At 53.0% G+C, this 22,018-nt stretch overlaps 9 protein-coding genes across 9 annotated transcripts; 2 read left to right on the top strand and 7 right to left on the bottom strand.

The window, feature by feature from the left end:
- Positions 1-919: 919 nt before the first annotated feature.
- Positions 920-1,656, top strand: BKA78DRAFT_382996 (uncharacterized protein; the record flags this gene model as incomplete). Its single annotated transcript, XM_066893052.1, has 2 exons — positions 920-1,105; positions 1,156-1,656. The coding sequence occupies 2 exons, from the start codon at positions 920-922 to the stop codon at positions 1,654-1,656; spliced, it is 687 nt and encodes a 228-aa protein (XP_066739653.1).
- A 2,012-nt stretch (positions 1,657-3,668) lies between these two features.
- On the bottom strand, positions 3,669-5,490 carry BKA78DRAFT_299321 (ammonium transporter 2; the record flags this gene model as incomplete). The annotated part of the gene is made up of 4 exons (XM_066887040.1): positions 3,669-4,288; positions 4,336-4,927; positions 4,975-5,306; positions 5,424-5,490. The coding sequence occupies 4 exons, from the start codon at positions 5,488-5,490 to the stop codon at positions 3,669-3,671; spliced, it is 1,611 nt and encodes a 536-aa protein (XP_066739654.1).
- Positions 5,491-6,398: 908 nt separating this feature from the next.
- On the top strand, positions 6,399-7,433 carry BKA78DRAFT_39858 (uncharacterized protein). Its single transcript, XM_066893117.1, has one exon. The coding sequence runs from the start codon at positions 6,635-6,637 to the stop codon at positions 7,172-7,174; it is 540 nt and encodes a 179-aa protein (XP_066739655.1). The 5' UTR covers positions 6,399-6,634; the 3' UTR covers positions 7,175-7,433.
- Positions 7,434-8,498: 1,065 nt separating this feature from the next.
- On the bottom strand, positions 8,499-9,863 carry BKA78DRAFT_324889 (uncharacterized protein). Its single transcript, XM_066889323.1, has 2 exons — positions 8,644-9,863; positions 8,499-8,585 (listed from the first exon to the last, which is right to left on the bottom strand). Exon 1 carries the CDS (start codon positions 9,500-9,502, stop codon positions 8,789-8,791), a length of 714 nt encoding a protein of 237 aa, XP_066739656.1. The 5' UTR covers positions 9,503-9,863; the 3' UTR covers positions 8,499-8,585; positions 8,644-8,788.
- Positions 9,864-10,058: 195 nt separating this feature from the next.
- On the bottom strand, positions 10,059-11,084 carry BKA78DRAFT_324890 (uncharacterized protein). The gene has a single exon (XM_066889324.1). It carries the CDS (start codon positions 11,037-11,039, stop codon positions 10,437-10,439), a length of 603 nt encoding a protein of 200 aa, XP_066739657.1. The 5' UTR covers positions 11,040-11,084; the 3' UTR covers positions 10,059-10,436.
- Positions 11,085-13,272: 2,188 nt separating this feature from the next.
- On the bottom strand, positions 13,273-15,078 carry BKA78DRAFT_346920 (uncharacterized protein; the record flags this gene model as incomplete). Its single annotated transcript, XM_066890545.1, has 1 exon — positions 13,273-15,078. One exon carries the CDS (start codon positions 15,076-15,078, stop codon positions 13,273-13,275), a length of 1,806 nt encoding a protein of 601 aa, XP_066739658.1.
- An 847-nt stretch (positions 15,079-15,925) lies between these two features.
- On the bottom strand, positions 15,926-17,170 carry BKA78DRAFT_346921 (uncharacterized protein). Its single transcript, XM_066890546.1, has 2 exons — positions 17,081-17,170; positions 15,926-17,029 (listed from the first exon to the last, which is right to left on the bottom strand). Exon 2 carries the CDS (start codon positions 17,005-17,007, stop codon positions 16,183-16,185), a length of 825 nt encoding a protein of 274 aa, XP_066739659.1. The 5' UTR covers positions 17,008-17,029; positions 17,081-17,170; the 3' UTR covers positions 15,926-16,182.
- A 461-nt stretch (positions 17,171-17,631) lies between these two features.
- On the bottom strand, positions 17,632-18,741 carry BKA78DRAFT_346922 (uncharacterized protein; the record flags this gene model as incomplete). The annotated part of the gene is made up of 1 exon (XM_066890547.1): positions 17,632-18,741. One exon carries the CDS (start codon positions 18,739-18,741, stop codon positions 17,632-17,634), a length of 1,110 nt encoding a protein of 369 aa, XP_066739660.1.
- Positions 18,742-19,299: 558 nt separating this feature from the next.
- Positions 19,300-21,345, bottom strand: BKA78DRAFT_356477 (acyl transferase/acyl hydrolase/lysophospholipase; the record flags this gene model as incomplete). Its single annotated transcript, XM_066892065.1, has 1 exon — positions 19,300-21,345. The coding sequence occupies one exon, from the start codon at positions 21,343-21,345 to the stop codon at positions 19,300-19,302; it is 2,046 nt and encodes a 681-aa protein (XP_066739661.1).
- Positions 21,346-22,018: the final 673 nt, after the last annotated feature.

The following is a 22,018-nucleotide window of genomic DNA, read 5'->3' on the forward strand; positions in this document are numbered from 1 at the left end:
GGAGGAGCTTGGGCTTTTGAAGTGTTTTGATTGCGGAGAGAGTTTTGCTCTTGAACGATGGTTCAAATACGTCGATACATCAGCAGCTTTTGATAGCGAGGAGGATGAAACCACCGACGAGGACAGTACAGTCCTCCTGACCCCGAGTACGATTTGCTGAATCTTCTCCTCGTTGCGGTCGTTGATCACTCCTTGGACACCTTGGAGACGCTCTTTTCTGTATCATTTGGGTTTATTTCACGCAGACTGTCCGGAGTTGGGGTATTCTTTCCTTGCCAACTTTTGCATTAAATACAGTCTCTTAGAAACAACGTCATTACGGTCGCAAATGGGACACTCTCTTCTACAAATGATGGAGTGTGGCTTCAGCAAAGGGAGTTAGCCATTGAACCAAGTCCTTTCCACCAACTGCAAGTTCTATCCCTTAAGAATAGACACGCCCCGTTTGCGTGTCGAAGATTGTGAGAGAAGTCATCTGCATGCAAACGAGACAGCCACGGAATTGGATTCCTACTCAGCCTCACGCAATCAAGCCATCTCTTGGACCAATGTCTGCGATCCTTGATCTTCACGAAGCCCGGAGCCGTCCGTTCGAAGTGGAATCGGGCCACAAATTTTAAGCTGCTCCTCGGCGAAGCCATGCGAATAGCGTGTCGACAGAGTGATGAGGGAAACAGCTACGAAATGGTAGAAGAGATGACATTTGCTCTGCAGTGCCTCGGAGTCATCGACGTGTTGTTGGGGGACAGTTCTTGGTTCCGTGATGTCAACAAGAATTGTTGAGCAAGCGTTGATATATATTCTCGACTTTTCAATGTTCGTCCACACTCTTCAAAAGCCCCAGTGCGACTTTCCGAGAGCCGGACAATCCAAATCTACTCTCTTTTCGCGAGTCTTGGACTTTTCCAGCACAGCGAAAATGGGTCTACCAATGTGGCCGGGCATCGAAAATCGCGAGGATTTCCCAAAGAGCGGATTCAGCGACACACGTGAATCTGACTTTGCCTTTCGATGCGAGCGACGCCTGTTTAACGTCCACAGGGAGATTCTCCGAACCAAACGAGGATATTTGGAGCTATTTTGCAACCCGCGCAAGCCCTTTGGAGTCTGTCAATTCCCGTCACATCATCTTGAAGTCTGCTAATGAGCTAGCAGGTTGTCATGAGGGAAGACCGCCAGGTCCCTTGGCACGAGACTCCCAGAATCGCGCTGGCAATGCTCCGCTGGTGCTACACGGGCGTCTTCATTGAAAACGCCGTTCCATCCACGGGCTTCTTCCCGCGCATCCATAACATCGACAAGGACATCTTTCGCGTGTGCGTCTTGTCATATGCAGTCGCCGTCGAACATGGACTCGACAAGGGACTTTTGGACTCCATCCTCGAAACGTTCCAGCAAAACCTGGTCTTTTTCATGGCCGCCGCTATGAATATGGGAAGCGGGTCCAACTCTCATCTTTGGCCTATTACACAACATGGTGTCATGGAAGTCGTCCAGCTGATTCTCAAGACGACGGAGAAAAACGACACGCGGCTGAAGGACCTGGTGCTTTCTGCTGTCTCGAGCAACTTTATGGACATGTCGACGGGTATGCGGTGCATCTTGCGAGAGATCGAGGGGTTTGATGAATGCGTCATGAGCTATCGCCGTGACTGATCGGAGAAGCGAAGACTCATCTGGCTGGGTGCGGCGAGTGGGATTCTGAGAGAATGGCCAGCTGTTGAAGACGATGTACCGCGCGTTGTTCGCAGTCAAAGCAGTTGTGTAGGACAATCCAGAATAATCGCAGTCAACCTACGCGCAAGTTCTACGCGGCTTCTTTCTTCGCATTTCACGTCCTTCCTTCTGCGCTTCTTTATCAGTCTTTCATCCCCCCTCGCACCAAAGCGGTTAGCTTACCTGCCGTTTTAGGCAACTGCGACACCAACTTAACCAATCACAGGCACACCTTCCCCGCCGCTGCCCTGTTGAACACTCTTTCAGTCCATAGCCGGCAACGCAGTAAGACTCCAGCTTCAACATTTGTTATTCTTGAGCAACACCTTGGTTCCAACATCGCATTGCCTCGTCAAAGTATCAACTGTCTTGCCCTCACCTCCAGCTCCACACACGCCTCCGCATTATGATGATGTCAATCATCGCACTCTCCACCTTCCAGCTGCCACGACTATCCCAGCCTCAGCCACACCGTCCGCATATCCACTCAGCGGACGGGCCGCTCCTTTCCATCCTCCCGTTGGCCGTTCGCGCACCACCTTATCTCTTGACCTGGACGCCTCGCCTCGCCTTATCTGATACCACCCGGCAGCCGATTTGCGCTCGCGGCAACTGCCATGATTGCCACAGGAGCGGGAAGCGCACGGTTGGGGTAAGATGTGCACGTCGGAAGATAACGCCCATGTGGCAAGACGGGGCGGGCAGGGGTAGGATAAGAGGCAGTAGCAGGAGGCGCTGTTGCGTCAGTGGCTGTAGGTAGGGCTGAAGTGGGTGGATTGCATCGAGGAAGAGAGAAAGCTATCAATCTGGATTTTGCGGTTCGGAGGTTGAACGTGGATAGAGCTTATGTGATCCGAGGAGGAGAGTTGATGCCAGTCAATGCTTGCATAGTAAATGGGTAGAGGAAACGGAGGGATAGGTCAACAGGGGAGGGACAAGAATGAAATGGGCCGACGCTGGTTCACATTGGTATGCTGTCTATTCCTTCGACTGTTTGAAGTGACTTTTTGCAAGGTCACTCCACTCCCCACGCCTCAGAGCGGGTGGTCAGTCTGCGGCGTGGGGGACTGCGAAAACGGGCGAAGTACACGTAGACGTGGGGGGCGTCTCTTTGGCTTGTCTCCCACGGTATACAGAATGCGTTTCCAACATGTTCGCCTTTGACAGACTGGCAATTGAGTAGTTGCCATTCAACCAGGCTCCTCGCCTCGCCATCGCATGCTCCTATCTACACATCGAACGAAGAACCGCCATTGGCTCTTCGGAATATGACGATGAGACGAAGTTGTCGCCTTTTTTGCTTCATGCATGCTGGCTGGCTGGCTGGCGTGCTTGGACAACCACGCAGCTGGTTTGAAAAAAATTTCCGGGTTGAGCTTCTTTGGTGGACTGCTTGCTTGCATGCTTGCTTGCATGCTTGCTTGCATGCTTGCTTGCTTTTTCCCGCGTCCGCCTCGTTTGTCGGTTGGCTGTTCGTGGGGTGCAGCGCGACGGCATTTCCCTCAGCGCGGCATCTCCTGAACTTCCGCGGAAGTGAGGCGTACGGCGGACAGGGACATACCGAGCCAAGATTTGCGTGGCAATGGCAACCAGGGCTCGGCGACTGGCTCATTGCCATCCTCTCATATGGGCAAAAAACACATCGACAGCGAGAAGCGACAATCTTGCAAAGGAGGGACAAGCGGTGTGGACGTAGAAGGTCAAGGTAGTCCGTTGGGAGAAGGCAAAACAATCCGAATTCGATTACAAAAATGTCCAAGAAGGTAGTTGCAGTTGGGGGAGTGGAAAAACAAAAGACAGCCCCAACATCTGGTATGGTATCCAACGCCAAAGAACCGCGCTCAAATCAGACGTCTCAGTAACCAATCAAAAAGACAAAAAATAGCGTTCGTAAAGATCCATCAAATCAAGACTTTTGGTCGACCAACCCAAACCCAATGAGTGCGATTCCTCTATTCCTCACGCGGCGCCGACGACGGCGGTGCCGGGTGGTGGTGCGGGTGCACGGTGTCGGCGGCCTTTTCGTCCAATGCAATGGCGTGGCGGTCGCCGCCAATCATGGTGTGATCGTGGCCAGCCGAGGAGCTGCTCTCGCTGGGGTCTTTGCCCTCGAGCATCTGGCTGTGCTGTGCGATGCCGTGACGGTCACCCTGCGGGATCTGGTGGTCGTGGGAGATGGGCTCCTGCTTGGCCGGTGTCCACGCCAGGTAGTCGCGGCGGACCTCGACGTAGTCGTAGGCAAACTCGCCCAGCTGGTCGTCGTCCATGCCGAGGAGTTCGGCTTCCTCTGATGCGCGCAGGTGCAGGCCGGGGATCTTGTCGATGACGAAGGCGAGAAGAGCGGACATGAAGAAAGCCCATCCGGCGGTCGCGGCAATGTATGCGATTTGCTTGGGGAGCTGGATCCATTCGTGCTCGATCCAGCCGCCGGGGTAGAGACCAGTGTTGACGCCATCGAGGCCGATAATGTAGGACGCTCCGAAAATGCCGTTGAAGAAAAGGCCGACCATACCAGCGATGCCGTGCTCAGCGAAAACATCCATAGCGTCGTCGATGCGGATCCAGAATTTGACTGTTTTCGTTAGAATGCAGACGTGTGGTGAAGTGGAAGAAACTTACTCTTGGTCGAAAAGTTGCAAATGACACCCGTCACAATACCAAGAACAACGCTAGCCCAGGGAGGAATGAAACCAGACGCAGGGGTGGCAGCGACGAGACCAGAAATGGTTCCGGAGCACCAGCCAACCATGGACCACTTGCGAGCAAGTCTCCAGTCGAGAAGAACCCAGGTGATGGCAGCGAACATGGCAGTCAGGTTCGAGTTCCAGCAAGCCATGACGGCGCGCAGGTTGGCACCGAAAGCAGATCCACCGTTGAAACCCAACCAGCCGAACCACAGCAGAATGGTGCCGAGGGTGATGAGGGAAACGTTGTGGGGGCGGAAGTTGAGCATCATCTTTTCCTGACGGCGACCGAGGATCCACGAGTAGGCCAGAGCAGACATTCCGGAGCCGATTTCGACGGGACCACCGCCAGCGTAGTCGAGACCTCCCCACTTGTAGAACCAGCCGTTGACATTCCAGGCCCAGCATGCGATCGGACAGTAGACGATGGTGGCCCAGGCAAAGATGAAGACCATGCAGGGGATGAGGCGGCCGCGTTCGGCAACGGCACCAACGACAATAGCAGCAGTGACGGCGCAGAATTGCATCTGTTCTGGTTAGAAGAATTGATTATGTTTTGGACAAGGTGACAAACCTGGTAAAAGGCATAGAGCAAATCCGGGATCAGGGGGCTGCCAGGACTCGGTTCGGCCAGGGTCTTCATCAAACCGAATTTTTGCAAGTCTCCGATGAAGCCATTGGTAGCGTATTGGCTAAAGGCCAGCGAGTATCCCCAGAAGTACCATTGGAAAGTGATGACGGAACAAGATGCCATACAGGCCCAAACCATGGACAGGGCGGATTTTCTCCGGGCGAGACCCGAGTAGAGGAAACCGAGACCAGGCACCATGATCAACACCATGGCCGCAGCCACGATGATGAAGGCCTGGTCACCCGATTGGAACCATTGGTTCAAGTTTTCGGATTCTTGAGAATGTCAGTTGGTGTTCCCGTGTCATGTCGTGTCCCGCGTCGACGCGTAATTTTCACGTGATGGAGAGAGCATCCAGGCCAGCAGTGCCGAACAAGGAGAATTGTACTCACTTGAATCGCCGCCCAAGGGATCAGTGCCATTGAAAACGGCTGGCGCGCCGACCCAGGCGTAGGACATGATGGCCCGCCGAGAGAGGGAAGTGGTGCGTTGGCGGGAAGTGCAGCAGTCGGAGCGGTGTGATGAGAATTGGAGATCAGGCGAGTCCGAGGAAGAGGGAAGTAGTTGTACAGGAGCTGGAGCTGGAGCTGGAGCTGGATCTACTGGAGGTAAACAGGTACAGGGAGTGCGGGGCGGAGACGGTTTTAATGGTCGGGAATCCTTGGATCTGGCGACGCAACGAGAAAAGCTAACGTCAAGAGTCAAGAGCGAGGGTCAAGCTTGAGCCGATGCTTATCGTCGAGGGCCAGGCTCCTTGAGGCAAATTAAACGAGGCCGGTGCCGCCGCCTCGTGGGGTTCACAGAAAAGACGTCGAAGCGTGGAACCGCCCCCTGCCCTGCCACCTGCGCACCCACCCGTAGAGCAATCGGGGCGATTCGAGATGCTGCGAACGGCGTAGCCAACGACGGCCCGCCATGCCATATCAACACACGAAAACCAGCTATGCGGCTGGAGCACACATGGTCAGCCGGCGCGAGACACAAAATCCATCATCATCAGCTGCAGACGTGCAGTGCAGTTGTGGAGGTGCTTGGCACGGGATGGAGGTACATGTACTCTTATCTGTGGCTGCAATCGGTTGCTCATAGCCTTATGCAACCCACGCATGCACCCTTGCCTCTCTGGGAGTAGCGCCACATCCGATCGCCCTGAATCCTGGTCTGGCTGCTGATAAGCCTCGACCAATCAACGACCAAACAAGTCTGAGCTCCCACAACAACTGTCAACATCGAAGTCGTCCGCATGCGGATTGAAGACTCCGACAACCAGAATACCTAAGTTCCCGCTGTGCGACTGCTGTCTGTTCCTTTGCGCCACCTTGCATGTGCAGATTCCCGGGTCCCCGGCCCTGGCCTCTCCACGCGTCCCCAACAGATAAGCTACAAATAACAACACCAACAGCTTTCATAAAGGAACTCATCTGAAACTCGTCTCCGCCTCATTTGTCCCACGCGGATCCTCCATCTTCAGAACATCCTCCGCCGTGTGACTGCATTTCCCGCGTCATGATCACCCCCCGTTCATGTAAAGTCCCATCAAACTGGTTTACTATCTCGGGAACTACCTTATCGCCTCCCTGACCATCGCCTGCGCCACAACACGATGCTGCTCCCAGCTGGGAAAAAGCAATTTATACACAGGCCAAGCTTTTCTCCAGTCCCCATCCTGTGGGAGTGGTCAGAGTTTAACTCGACACTCCCCAACTCCCGTCGACTTCAGGGTCCATTGCCGACTCATCTCCGCCGGCATGCACAACCACCGGAAAAGATGCACCAGAGCCGGTGCAGCCGGTCTTGCCGGCGCTGTGGCTGCTCAAATACATTGATCTTGCTAATTCCATCTGTAAGCATTGATTCACCTTGTTTTGCTTTTGGCCTTGGGCTCTCTACGCAGCTCACATCATCAGTCATCTGCTCTCCACCAGTCACTGCCAATGCTCAAAAATCCAACACAAGTCATGCCATCACCACTCACCAAGAACACTCTCTAGCTGAGCCACGATCCAAGCAGTGCAACTACTGTCGCCATGGTTGTAGTCTGCTGCCGCCAAGGTACTCTGCAGCTGGTTGGACGATAGCCGAGATGTCGACCCCTCAACCATGTGTCAACTCGACGACAAAGCATCTGCACCAACGCGAATGATATCGACACTGATCCCCAGGACATGCCAGTCGGCGACAAAAGCACGCTGACGGCTTGCTTGCCTCACGACTCGACTGGAAGATTTGCCGGCTGGAGTTTGACGGCCGGCCCGCGCATCACATGTTGCCTTTCATCCGCCTTCCTAAATCTGGTCTAGGCCATTTTAACCTAGCGTGGCCGTCTCCCGCAGCTGTAACCACGTCTGCTGTCGCCGCCGAGAGATTCCCAGCTTCGCAGTCGCTCGGCCTGCTGCTGCTGCTGCTGCTGCGGAATTCAATGATGTCTTTCGATGGTTTTCCGCTGCAACCCGCGCAGCTAACCCGAAGTCGGCGGCGGAGGGCGCCGAGGCGAGACGAGTCAGGCTGCCGCTCTCCAGCGCTTGCGCCCTAACAACGACATGAAAACACCAGGAACAGCAGCGAGAGAAAAAAGACCACTTTCTGGACCGGACGAAGCTCGCTCGCCCGCCGCTCATCGCTACGCAGGGTCCCTCGCTCGTTGCAGGAGGTCAATTCGCCAATGACGACGTCGCCATTAGTTTTGAGCGCTTCTCAACACCATCGTCAGCAAAGGGCTGTCTGGCTCCAAAACCAGGCACGGTGCTCGCTCGCCACCATATCCATCCACTCCACAAAAGCCCGCTTTCGCCTCAGACAACACTCTCCACCTCCGCCCCCCAAAAAATCCAAGAATCCAAGAAACCAAGCATCTCGAAACCCACCTCGTGTGCATGCGCTCTCCGCTCACCGGTCCCGACTGCGGGCGGGCGCCGGTCGGTGTACCGAAGGATTCGGGTCGGTGGTTCGGTCGACTAGCAAACCAGCCAGCAACAACGAGGGTCTAGCGACTTTTTGACGTTTCTGCCCACCGCCGCCGCCGGCCATCGCCCATCATCCAGGCACCAAACCGACAGCGTGGCGCAGGCGGGCACGTCCGCCCCTGCCAGCTCCGGCTTCACCCGGCTAGTGCTGTCGTTTGGGTGGATTCGGCTGGCCCGTGTGCCTGCCTCTTGCTGCTCGTGCGTGCGCTTGGGCCGAGAGAGGCTGCTGGACTGTGCGTGCCACGCGGGAGAAGCAGGGGGGGGCTGGGGGCTGGTTGCTGGGGGTGTGTGAGCTGGTCAGGGGGATGTGAGCGGAGTCTGGGTGAGCTGTCAGGGGGCGCTTTGGCGCTGCGGGTCTCGCTGGCTGGACTGACGGACCAAGCGACGCCGCCTCGATGGTCAAAAACACAGGATCAGTGTCAAGTGAATGTTGGCGAATTCCGCATGCACACGGAAAGTAAGAAAAGAGGCAAGGTGCAACTCCGATTTCATTCAAGTTTGACGCAGCCCACCAGCCTAGGAACTCCGTAAGTCCGTCATTGATCTCGCTACTCCTATCGAATGCCTCCATTTATCCAATGAACTGTCTACCTGCCGCACATCAGCCCCCCGGGCGATAAAACCAGGAGTCTGAGTTTTGGGACGGTACCTGCAAATAACTGCCCGCCTTGTCGACGAAACCAGATCTCCTCGACGGCATTTTTGTCGTTTCGTGGTAGCCTCCAAGTGCACCGGCTGAAAGATTGTTGCCGATTCACTGATTGCTGACGGCGACTTGTTTGGCCGACTTGTTGTCAAGGGATCGATCGATCCATCATTTCTTGTCTCCAATAATGCTGACGAGTTTTTTCAACAAGTTTGAAGAACCGGTCTTCTCCCTTCTCCTTCGCAGTCGAGTCGATGATGTCCTTGGCCCATTCCTGGCCCAACTTTGGGTGGATACGATCAATTAAGAACCTTCTGATCGAAACTTCGCCGTTAGAAGCCAGAGGTTTATATCGAGTCACGATCAATTCCCACTTTTCGAGCCATTCGAGGACGCCGTCGTCTTCGAGAGGATTTTTGTCGAGCTCCGTGGCGTCGCGGTTCACCTTTGCCCAATCCTCCCCCAACGACGGCGCCACCTTTCGCCTCAAGATCCGCAGCATGTCCCATGGATTGTCACGTGACTCAATGAGAATCGAAAACCAATGCGGTGACACGTTATCCAGTATCCATAGAGAGACTTGTCCAAGATTGTCTTGTTGCCTGCGGTACGATCCTAGGTCGATTTTGTAGACTTCCAGTCTAAGCCTTAGATCCTCTCGGGATTCCGGAGACGTGGACGTCGACGGTTCATCGAGACAACTTGTGTCAGGGCGGTTTGGCTCCGTCAGTAGCCCCTGGGGCTCTTCATTCGTAGGGTCGATCAGATTCCAGACGCCGAGGCTGTTTGCGCGGAACCTGATGGTGCAAATCCAATCTTCCCAGTCGGCGGACGTGGAAAGAATGACTTTGTAGGCTGACATTCTGCCAGTTTTCGACGTGGTGACTATGCAACTTGTAATTACAATTTGAAGCAAGACGCAGGCAAGATTCCAAGATGTTGAGGTCCAGGAAGAGAGATAGATTCGCGAACGGTTGACGTTGAAGTTGCTTCGCGGCGGATGAAGAACACAAGGAAGGCGGCGGAAGTGAACGCTGGTTGGAGGGAAATTATAGGCGTCTGGATTTCTGACCCCGCCTTTTCAGACTTCTGACCCCGCCTTGATTTTCCACCCACTTGATGGCTTGCTACATTCAAAGATTCAAAGTTAGCAAGTAAACGCCTCTGATTAGTCTAAATTATCACCTTGCAGCCTTAATTGTAGTAGATTAGTTACTAATTAGCTATATAAGCTCCTAATTATATAGCCTACTTATAGTATTAAACCTCCACTTCCTTAGTATCTAGTTCTATTAAGCCATCTCCTCTTCCTACTTATCTAGTAGCTTGTTAATCTGGTCTAGCTCCTCTAGATACCTCCATTCCTTCTTATCTTACTGATATCCCTCCTACTTCATAGCCATAACAATAGAAAGTAACGGAGGTGACCCCTGCTAGTGGAGTCGCGTGGCCGGGGTTTCCCCTGAGTTTAGTCTTTCGCTTGCTGACTCGATACCTTGCTGTCGCGTCCGCAGCTTCAAAGACAGTTCAATCCGCTCTTGATTTCACCCGACTCGATAGCCTAATTTTCTATGGGCTTCGTGAGAAAGAAAAGGGTCGCCAGAAAAGACTTAGACGGCAACCGACTGGAACGTAGACTAGGCGCAGTCCTGAGGAAGTGGTGAGGATGCGCAGAAGGGTCGAAAGCGAGGAAGTCAAGCAGCACGGAAAACCCACCAGACTACTCGGTCAGTGACCTCTTGAGCCGCCAGCACGGAAAATCCAAAACCAATACTTCCATTGCGGCTATCCCACAATCAAACCTCGACGCGGTGGGTCAAGGTCTCCGGCCACAAGGCAACGCCATCAGACTGGTTGTCATCGTCATCAGCAACAGCTTCCTGCTTCACTTGCTGCCTCCTCTTCCAGCGTTCGATAGCTCGCTGTACCTTGTCCGCTCTGGTAGGGTCAGTGAGATGCGTATGGACCCTCTCTACAACCTCTTCATCCGAAATCCAGTCTTCAGGTCGTAGAGCCTTGTTGAGGTAGAGACAATCGCGGTACCAGTGACAGTCGCCGCATACGCAGGGCGGCGGATTCTTTCGAGATCTCCTGTTCTTCCCTCCACGTCTTCTTCTTCTAGTCCTCCCCTTTTCATTCTCCTTGATCTCTTCCATGACTTTCTCTCTTAGTTTGCTCATAAGCTCGTGTAGCTCGCTCATCAGTTGGTCCCTGAGCTCATCCTTATGTGCTTTGTCAAGGTCCCTTTCTGGCTCAGCGGCAAGTTGATCCTTGACCGAGTCTTTGATCTTATCCTGGAGTGCGTTCATAATCCCGCTCTTGATTTTGTTCTTGTAGTCGTCGAGTTCTCTTCTGACTTGGCTCTTGGACTCATTCAACGTCTTAATCTGTTCGTCCATTGAGGCTTTCAGATATTCTCGTATACTGTCTGTGTTGGAATCCACTCTTTCCTCAAGCTTGTTGCATACACGCTGAACGTCGTCGTCGAGTTTTCGACACATTGTGCTAACTTCATGGTTTGCCTGGTCCTGGAGTTTGGAGAGCGCGCCAACAAAATCGCTATCAGAAGTTTCTCTGATCTTGCGCGTGTCATCCTCAATTTTGCTCTGCAGTTCTTTGCGTGTAGTCGAGACAAGGTCATTGAGCTGTTCGCCGAGTTCGCACTTGAGCTCGTTCTTAACTTGGTCCTTAAGTGTCGACTCGAGCTCGTCCCTGATTTGAGCCTTGAGCTCCTCCTTGAGCTCCTCCTTCAGCTCCTCTCTAAGGCCGGTCTCGAGCTTCTTAAGGTGATCCTTGACGTGGCCCATCAGCTCTTCCTTCAACTGCTCCCGAAGCTCAGCCTTAATATCCTCTTTGTGTTGATCGGAGCCGTGAAGCATCAAGGTGGAGAAAACGGAGTCCGGAACTTTCGGCTCTTCGCGGATTTTGGCGGTCGCCTCGGCCTCTCGATGCACTTCGCGGAGGAACATATGGACGACGTTTGTGAATGACAGCTCCTCGGCGATCTTGTTTCTTGTCCTGAGCAGCAGCATCATGCTCGTCATTTGCGGGTAGATTGGCTGGATGGCGGATAAAAAGTCTGACACAGGAATCGTGAGATCCGAGCCGAAGAAACGGTGTCTTTGCGCATTTGCGACTACCAACTCCCAGTCAGTGAGCCACTGGAAGAGGTGGTTCTTCTCGGGCGTCTTGCAGAGCGCGTCATATTCTCTGCGGAACTCAAGAAGCCGTTCGGACTCTGTTGGTGCCACTCTATCTTGCAACATGCACAACAGCGTCCAAGGGTGCAAATCTTCCACCAACGGGACGACGGCGGAATACAGCTCATCAGAAATGCGGTCGACAATGAACGCGTGCATCTGAGCGAGATCTCTTCGGTATGCTTCCCACGTGCCGGAATTTAAGCCGATCGCTGATCGTCGGATGGTTTTGACCTCGAGGTCTGGATTGATGTGGTTCCAGCAACCATAGTGGCACTCCGCGTGCAGCCTGATGCGCGCCAGCCACACATCCCAATCAGATGAGTTGAAAAGAACGAAATCTGTTGTTGTCGCCATTCTGCCGAAGCTCGGTCACTGACAGAATGATTAGACGTGGCCTTTACTGTCAACAAGAGCTTGAACGTACGTCGGTGGATTTGAGTTCAAAAGCAGAATGACTGAGGACTGTAGGGCCCAAGAAAACAAAAGCGTGAGTGAGGAATTTGGTCGGACGAAATCAAGAGGATTCAGTTGGCGTGCTGTCCCCTACCTTCATCAGGAGTGTTGGTGGAGGAGATACAGTAAATGAAAGAAAGGCAGATGCAGAGAAGAGCGGCCGCAAGAAATCCATTTTAACCAATCGCCGAGCTGGCCGGACGGATGGCCGCTGTTATGGGGAACAGAAGCGGGGCGGTGAGCAGGGGGCATGTTAATCAGACAGGGGTAGGAAGCGAGGAGGCCGCTGGCCGAAGGACCTTCAATAGTCCAGAGCAGCAACTCGGCGGAAGCATCAAATACATTGTCCGTCGCTAGTGATGTCACATTTATGACAAGAAGATGATGGTGTCTGTGATGCGGCTCTTCATCACGACGCCGGGATGGCTGGAGCGTTGGGTAGGTGTCCATTGAATAGCCGCCGCCGTTGTACGACCGAAGTTTTGCGACTGTGTGATGTGTCAGTCGAGATGTTCCTCGATGCCCGTATACTGAACACAGACCGGTTGGCATAGTTATTGATGCTTGGGTTGGTATTGGACATGGTGCGTGCATAACCGTAAAAGAAGGAAGGCATTGGATCCATGCAACGCCCTACAGGCAGAGTCGAGGACCTGAACTAGCCCTGCTACTTGTTTTCCGTTTTGACAGCTTCTATGGCTGCAATGTTGGTATCTGTGCCGTTTAATTGGACGGGTCAGTGCTGGGATTGCCTGATGTGGCAGGGGAGCTCGCCGCTTTGGTGTGGGGACAGAGATTGTGGCAGTAGCGTGCGAGTGCATATTGGAAGGAGTAGCGACAGACGAGGTTGGGTTATTGTTGCTTAGAAATAACTACATGCAACCGAAAAATCGTAGGTAATGGTACACTAAGACAACAAATTGACAGACAGCGCTCACCCGCTGATTCCCATCCCATCTTCAACCCCCTATCCCGATCAAACTTTGACACGCTCCGTCGGGACTTTTGGCCACAAAGGCACCCCATCCGACACGCTTTCCGCATCCCCATCCCCATGCTTATTGGGCACAGTTACAATTCCCGCACTCTCCTTCCTCGTCGTCTTCGATTGCTTGTTCCACTTCTTCCACGTTTCGAGCGAACGCTGCACCTTATCCTCATTCACCGGATCTGTTCGATGCGTCTGGACTCTCTGCATGACATCTTGGTCCGGCACCCATCCCGGCATTCTCAGCTTCTTGTTGATGTACAAGCACTTGCTGTAGTAGTGCACCCCACCGCAGGGGCAGGGCGGTAGGGACCAGTGGCGTTTGTCGTCCTTGTGAATGATCTTGCTGCTGTCATGGCAGGCGGTGTTCAAGGTAGGGCTAGAAGCAGGGCTAGAGACCGTCGAGTTCGTAATGATTGAGGCCGGGGTTTTGTGTTTTTTGGCCGTCTCTTCCAAGATGTTCTTGAGCTCCTGAATTTCGCGTCCTAGTTTGGCTTCGTGCTCACGGCGTTGGTTCTCGAGTTTGACTTCGTGCTCATGGCGTTGGTTCTCGAATTGAGCTTCATGCTCACGTCGTTGACTTTCGATTTCAGATTTGACTCGTCCGACTTCGCGGACTAGAGTTGCGTTCGCGACGTCTAAGTGCGAACGCAAGTCTTGGAGTTGGCGGCGGTTTATTTCTTCAACTTCGCGCTTAAATATCTCGAAGGCGGTATGAAGTTCTGCTTTCGTGATAGCGCGGGTGTCGCCAACTTCTTCTCCCAAAGAATGTTGGATGCCACTCAATCCGCGATCAAGCCTGCCGTGAATCGCGCCCATTAAAGCCTGCGTGTCAGCGTCGAGATGGTCTTCGAGGACTACGCGGACAGTGGCCATGATTCTGGCTTTCTCTTCGATCTCTCTGCGTTTAGCCGAATCCCTGAGCTGCTTCTTGTATTTTTCAAGTTCATCCTTGAATTGGGCCCTGAGCTCAGCTTTGATATCTTCCTCGCTTTGGCCAGAGCCGCGAAGCCCCTGGGCCGAAGTATCCGAAGTTGGGACGCTTCCTTGGTAGTCTGCTGGAGTCTCGCTGTTGCGTTCCCAATAGCGGATCCCGTATATAAACTCATTGAGCGTGAAGCGCCCGGCTAATTCCGGTATCGAGATGGCCTTCAGGCCAGCGGCTGCAAATTCCTCATAGCGTGGGCGTATGGCCATGAGAAAATCGACAATTGCGATTTTATCATGCGCATCGAACAAGTTGCACTTTTGCGCCTGAACGAGCATTTTCTCCCAGTCATCACACCACGTCAGAACGTCTTCTTTCCTGGGTGTCTTTCGAAGCTCGTTGTAGTTGTGGAGCACTTGTATAATGCGTTCGGTACGTGTCGGTGCCACTCTTTCCTGAAGTTTGCGCAGCAGTGTCCACGGATGGTGATCCACAACCATCGGAACGACGGCCTGATAAAGCTCAGGGGAGATGTGTTCAACGATGTAGTCAAAAACCTTCGCGAGATTTTTGCGCTCTCCCTGATACATGTTGTTGTTCATGGTATATACAGAGAGTTCCGCCATTTTCCCCTCGCGCCCGTTAGTTTCCAAGCACTGTGGGCGTGGAGGCTCCTCGCGTTGAAGGGGCTTGACTTCTTTAGCTGGATTGATGCGGTGCCAGAGCCCGTAAGCCCCGGCAAATCTTTCAATGCGAAAGAGCCAGTCGTCCCAGTCGGACAGCTCTGAGAGCTCAAATTGTGCGGCTGTCGCCATGTCGCCTGTTGCCAGGTGGTGCGCCGATTGGTCCGCCAGGCGTTGGGCCATCTTGAGGACCTACCATGTTGGTTAGCAAATCTACGAGCAATAATTTGAGACAACAGCACAAACACTATCGGATTCACGCTTAGTGTTCCCCACGCCCAAGGTCAAAAGGTGAGAAGTGAATATATTAGAGGAAACAGAAATACTTTAAGTATCTTGTTGAAAGACCAGCAGTGAACTGCATTATATATTGTTGATAAAAGCTCGAATCACCAATGGGCACCGACGAAGCCCCTTGATCACGAGGGAATGCAGAAATTTACCGCATAGTGGGGTGTACTTATAGCATTCCGTGCAAAAGTGGAGCAATCCTCAAGAGGCACTTAATTTATCCAGGGATTATCAAGCAAGGAGCTTACAGGAAGTGAGAGAGTAAAAATTGCAACAAGTTAGTGCAACTGTCAGACATCTCGTCTCGGGTTGACTGACGACGTCTTGTGGCCTTCCTATCGTTGGCATTCCGATATCACAACATAGGAATAGGGTGGTCTTTGAGTCAAATATAAGTGGAGAAGTGGCAAATGTCCAGCGAAGTCAGTGTCGTTGTAAGATCACTACCCCGTTGATATGCTGCCAATTCTTGGCCACAAGACACAGACTGATTGGTGATCGTCGAGCTCGTGTACTTTTTGCCATAGCCTCCACAGGGGGTTGCAAAAGAAATGGCAACTCAAAGGTGGTGCGGGGTGCTCGAATACTCCCTATATAGCTGTATTTTCTCGGACTTATTAGTTTGGCGGGGAAGTTGAGATAAGTGTGTATAGGGAGTGATCTAAACACCTTGCTTTCTAAAGACTTGGACGTTTGAGCTCGTAAAATGATGGCTACTGGGAGCATTCAAGCATCGCGCCTTGGAGTTTCCATTTCTTTTGCGATCATCTATGCCTCCAACCTCTCAAGACTATTTGAAATAAGGAAAGATAAGGATGTGGACAGAATGTGGACAAGAGCTCTCTGTCCACAGGCTTGGGGACTCTGCAGTCGAAGAGAAAGTCGGTCCATTGATTTCCATTGTCGCTCTCTGTCCAAAGCTGTTACCACCGTTCGACCTCACCTGCGTTCGCAGGATCGGAGAGCAGCACAGTGGACCTCGCTTTTCCTTCTGCTTTAGATCGTTTTTGCGTCATCTATCAACCCCGAAAGATGGAAGTAGAAGCGATGCCGATTTGGTGTGTCTGGGCGATCAGATGATTGATAATCATAGAGCGATCCCAAGTCTCTGGTATTCAGACGCCAGCAGTCTACATCGTCTTGGGTGCTATTGCACTTGGATTCCGTGACCTCTGAAATGATTCTCTCCAACCACTCTTCGTCGGCTGGAGAGGAGATGATAGTATAGGAGTAGATCGACCGGTCGTCACGTAAGGCAGCAGATATTTTGCGGGCTTTCGCCATGGCAATTTCCTTTTTGTCGAAGAGTTCGAGCACGTCACTCGCTTTAGCATTCTGGAGGCGGCATTTTTGCTCCGTTTCGTCGCTACTCGTTTCGAGACTGCGGCGTCCAACATCGGCATCGACGACCCTTTCAAGCGATGTTGGCTCCAGTCTGATTGACAGTATGCGCATCATCTCCCATGGGTGGTGGTCCGATACGAGATGGGCCAGGCGCGAAAGCAATTCCGGCGCGACGGTCCTCATGATATAAAGAGAGATCGCGGATAGGTTTTGCTGCTGAGTTCTGTATTCTTCCAGATCCAACCGATAGATTTTCAAGTTCAGAAAGTCCCTCTGATACTCCGAGTTGTCTTTGAGATCAGATTGATTGATATGAAGGCTTTCAGGGCGGTTTGGTTCGATGAGTCCTTGTGGCTTGGTATATTTTGCAGGGTCGATCAAATCCCAAACACCGAGACCGGTCGCACGGATCTTGATGTTGAAGAGCCAGAGGTCCCAGTCCGAGGATTTGGAGAGCACGATTTCTGGACCGTCCATGTCGCTGGCTATAGGACAAGGACTGCAGATTGATTCTCAGCGAGGGCCCTTCGCGCAGGAGAATGAAACTTACATGTCGGAGAGAGCAACGGAAAGTTTCAATAATTGAAAGTCGACCACGCTTCCAGAGTCGGGGCAAGTCGAGGTCGAAGGGTGTGTGGACTTAAAGGAAGGTGGGTGCAGTAAAATCGTGCAACCCCGCCAGATGACTACGCCGCATTTCGTCTTTTCCTGGCGCCCTCAAGCACATGAGGCACTGACCAGCTTGTGGTCTTTGGGGCAATGTTATCTCCAGGCACCGTGCATCTGGGATGTGTGATTGCAGTGTATGTGGTTGTCAAAATAGTCCGCATGCAGGAAGTCGATGCTGCGCAGCTGATACCACCGCCAACTTCATAGTTACGTCGCCACTCGAGGGTTCTTGGGCATCCAAGGGATAGACCAAGATCGCGAGGCCGTTTGGTAGCTAGGAAAATTGTATCGCGTCGGAAATGGCCTCGGAAGTCCTGGAGATTTCTTTTGACTGGTGAAAGTGCAATGGAGAGTCTGGCCAGAGCACCAAATTGAATCAACTGGCAACGCCGAATGCAACGGCAATCTCCTCGAGAGAGCGGTCGATGCCGCTCAGAGCTGTCCCGGCCACAACTTGATGGTAGAAACCGACGACTTGTCGTCGTCGTCTAATCTGGCTTGCGTTGCTTGTTTCTTCTTCCACCGGCGGAGAGACTTGTCAACCTTGTCCGCAACGGCAGGGTCTGTGAGAGATACAGCTACCAATTGTTGCCTCTCCGGATCAGGTTCCCAATGCGGTGGTCTCAAAGCCTTGTTGAGATAAAGGCACCTCGAGTAGTACTCGAAGTTGCCGCATAGGCATCGGGGAGGCCCGTTTGAATAGGCTTTTTGGTTCGTCTGCGATACTGTGTTTTCTGAATCCGGAGTCCCTCTGCCCGGAGATTCATAGTCCGAGGTATCCCTCCGCTCATTGTTTCTTCCTTTGAAAATCAGGCGCTCCTCCCAAATCCCACGGAAGTTTTTCAAAAGTTGCTCCTGCCATCTTTCGACAAACTGTTTGGAGGAAAGTACGGGACCACCCTCGCCAACAATCACCGTGTCTTGGTAGCGTTCCTTGGCAAGACTGAATTCGAAGGGGTAACTCGTGCGAAGCGTCTGGTATGCCTCCGTCATGCCTGAAATTGTGGGAAGGCGGCGCGTCTGCGATATGACCAGATCCCACCTGTCGAGCCAAGCAAGAGTATCTTCGTATGCAGGGTGATTCGCTTTGAGATCCTCTATCTCCTTTTCCGCCATAGCCTCTCGTAGAGAGTCACTGGGTGCAACCCTTTGCTCCAGATCGCTTAAAAGTAAACACGGATGAGGAACAGGAGTACAGTGGGCCAGGCAAGAAAACAAATGAGGGCTGATGTGCTTCAGGATGTACTGAGATAGCGATCCTAGACTTTGTTGCTGCTTTTCGTATCGGCCTAGGTCACCTTCGTAGATTCTCCACTCCAAGGACATCTCATCGTCTACTTTCTTTCCGGTACAGCTTGACTTGCTGCGGGATTTGTGATCCTGGGGGCGCTTGGGTTGTGAAAGTCCTCGTGGCAGGGAATCTTCGTCTGGGTCGATCAACATCCACGGAACCCCCAAAGCAAACGCTTGGGTTTTGACCTCGAGTAGCCAACCGTCCCAGTCGGATGGATTTGAGAGGACGATGCTCGATCGTTTCTCCATCTTCAAGAGCGGCTGCGACAGAGACAGGGGGGGAGTGAGGGGGTCAAAGTTTCTTTGAGATAGGGTGGTAGAGCTGGTCGGCTGGCGTGAGATACAATCAAGTTAGAGAGTGAGATGAAAAGGTAGGGAAGACTGATGAGAAGAGTTCGAAGCAGCAGTTCGGTGCGGCGCAGTTTTCGGTGTGCGCGTTGGCACATTGGTTGCCGTGCCGCCGAACAACCTAATAATACCTAAGGAAGAGCAGGCTGTGCACAGGCCAAGTTACGACCATTGTGATATGACCGTTCTGGGTAAGACAATGCCGATTGTTGCACAAGATGGATCAAGGAGAGAATAAGAACAAAGAGGCAATCAACAATCGTCCTTCGAGAGGGTACAACAGAGGGTATAATGATAATGTGCTGTACAAAAAATGCAGAAAATCTCTTGCAAAACTCGCAGGATGGAAAATCAGAGCGCCGGACCGAACACACCTGAAATGCTGACTGCTATGCGGATGCAGAGAAAGGATATCTTGGAAAATGCGGGACAAGTGCACCATAACAAAATGACAACAAATCACTGCGTACCAACAGGCTCCAACCTCACACCTCCAAAGCTCCAGCCACCAACGAAAACTCCCTTCTCAAAGCTCTTCGTGACCAACAGGCCCAACGCGCCTTCAAGGCCCACATCCACCTCCACATCTGCGGTGACCTCGATCCACCCCTTGCCGTTGGTTTCCGCGTACCTCGTCCGGCCGACACGTACGCGTACCGCATCCGCGCCCAACAGGACAGGGACCACATCAGGAGTGATCTTGACATCAACCACACGGTGTGCAAATGTGGTCACATCTAGGGGCTTGCCGACAGAAAAGACAACTTCCGAGGGAATGGCGCAGCCGTCCTGCGGGGTGAACAGCGACACGATGAACGAGACGCGATAGCGGCCAGGAGGAATGCCGGTACGCAGGGCCCGGAGACAGACGTTGTCAGCGCGCTTGCAGGTAAGAACGGCGCATTCTTCGCGGCGGCCGTCGCCATCGAGGTCAAGCGCGATAGGAAGCACGCCGCGGACGCGGCCGTTTGAATCGAGAGTAAAGCCGCGCTGGCCAGAAGGCGAAGTGGTGGCGAGTTGGTTGAGATTTTGATGCTCAGACAGTGTCGGGACGACGCCGAGTGGGAATCCCGTCTTGAAATCAAGCTCTTCCTGGATGAAGGAGCCATCGATGAGACCGCGGCCAGTGATGCCGGTCCGGAATGTGGTTGCGGGGATTTCGAATTTCGGCGGCAGGGCAGAAAGCTTGACGATGAGTTCACCGAATTGTTGGGCGCGGCGTACTTGCTCCGACTCGCACATGTATTGTTCGGTCAGAGCGGCCATTTCGTCTTCCATCATCCACTGCTCGAGCGAAATGTTCGCGAGACCACCATCCACGTCGAATCGATAGTAATGCGTGGGAGTCTCGTAATACATGCGGCTCAATTCGGAGTGAACTCTAGCAGTCCCCGCGGCCAGAGAGCCTAGTGCGGAGGCGAGAGCGATGTCTGTCCCAAGTCCAAAAGGAAGCCAGCTTGCAACTTTTTTGACCGACGGAATAGTCTGAAGACCGGTGCCCACGGAGACTATAACACCGATTGGACGGCCTTCCCAGATTGACTTTGCAGCATAGTCAACTTCTGCGCAAGGGTTGTTGAAGCCAACGCCTCCGTCGAGATAGGTCATTCGAGGTGTGCCAAAAGTCATTTCTTCGAAAAAGGTAGGCGCGGCAGAGGTGGCGCGGAGAGCTTCCCAAATCCTTGTTGAGCGGTCGTTAGGATCATAGGTCGAGAGGATTCGAGGAAGACCCAGTGCGTTCTTCAAGGCAGAGACGACAAACGCGCGGCATCCTCTCTGGTTGGGCTTTCGATGAACAGACGTATGTCTGTGTACCCGCCACGTAGGGGTGTTTGTGCGATTGTGGCGTTTGAAAGACTTGGTTGGCGGGGAGTCAAAGAAGCTGTCGGTCGTCTTTGATTTGTCCAACTTGGTCGGTGTGGTCGCCCTGCTCTCCGTGCTGAGGCTTTCCCGTGGTGACTCGGTCAGAGTCGGCTCCGGGACGTCTGCCCATATGCTATCGTTTCGCCCGTCTTTTTGCTCGCCGTGCTCCTCAAACAGGGAATCATCCCACATGGGTTCGTCCTCGTCGTACCCCAGCTTCACGAGGGACTTCTTGATAGCGTTCTCGAGGACAGCACCTGAAAATCGCGTCTTTCCAATGGGAACCTTCATTCCAGCCAGGTTGAAGGACCTGTCATTTTTGAAGATCTGTTCCGCAAGTTCGGAGTATATCGCGATGCAGCTTTTGATATCCAGTCGCAGTCTTCCAAGCAGAATGGCGATGATCCCGCCAGTGCTTGTTCCGCCGATGAGGTCGAAGTAATCGCAGGGCTTGAGTGGTTCGTTGTCGCTGGCCGGGCGCATGCCGAGTCTTTTCTCCTCGAGCGCAATGTTCTCCATTAAGTCGTCCAGGACCATGAGGCTCGACAAGCCCCGGACTCCTCCGCCATCAAGCGAGAGAAGCCGGAGCGGGGCGCGGGGGTTGGGCTTTGATCCTTCCATCTCGAGTCGTGGCGGGTGCATGATGATTCGTTGCGAGATGGGCCAGTCGGACTTTATATACGCTCTGAAGGTTTTGAGAACGTCCAGATGACGCCAAGAGAGGTACTGGGAGGTCGATCGAGGCGTCAAGGGCGATTGTAGTGTGGTGAGTCAATGAGGAATATTCACAGCTTTAAGGAAGCCTGTCTTTGCCGAAGGCTCCAGGGCTCGTGATTGAAAAAGCCAACGTGATTGTCTCCACGACTGTAGAATGAAAGCCCAAACAACAATTCAACCAGACAACAGTACTTTGAAAATGAAATGAAATGATGACAAGTTTCGAAACAGCTTCGATTCGAATATGTTCGCTGTTTGCTGTAGATGCGTGTAGTCAAAGGCAAGTGTGGGGGCTAATGTTTGCTGAGTCCTCGGTTGGTGACGCTGAGGCTGCGTCACCAGGTTAGCAACTAGACAGACTCGAGGCCACACGTGTGCAGCCTGGGTTCCTTCACACTCAGAACATCGGACAAGGTAAACACAAGAGGCCCTAGAGGGAATATTTGTTTGAAAGTCGCGGTCAGAGCTTCGTACAGAGCGTGAATCTGGACAGTCATGGGTGTCGAGCTGCTGGACAAGGCTGATTGGTCGTTGATCATTCGCTCCGCCATGGTCTGCGCCTCTTTCGTCGCGAGGCTTGCGCTGGATCCTTGGTGGT

This window comes from Phyllosticta capitalensis (assembly GCF_038381095.1).
Source record: "Phyllosticta capitalensis strain CBS 128856 chromosome Unknown BKA78scaffold_11, whole genome shotgun sequence".
Classification (NCBI taxonomy): Eukaryota; Fungi; Ascomycota; class Dothideomycetes; order Botryosphaeriales; family Phyllostictaceae; genus Phyllosticta; species Phyllosticta capitalensis.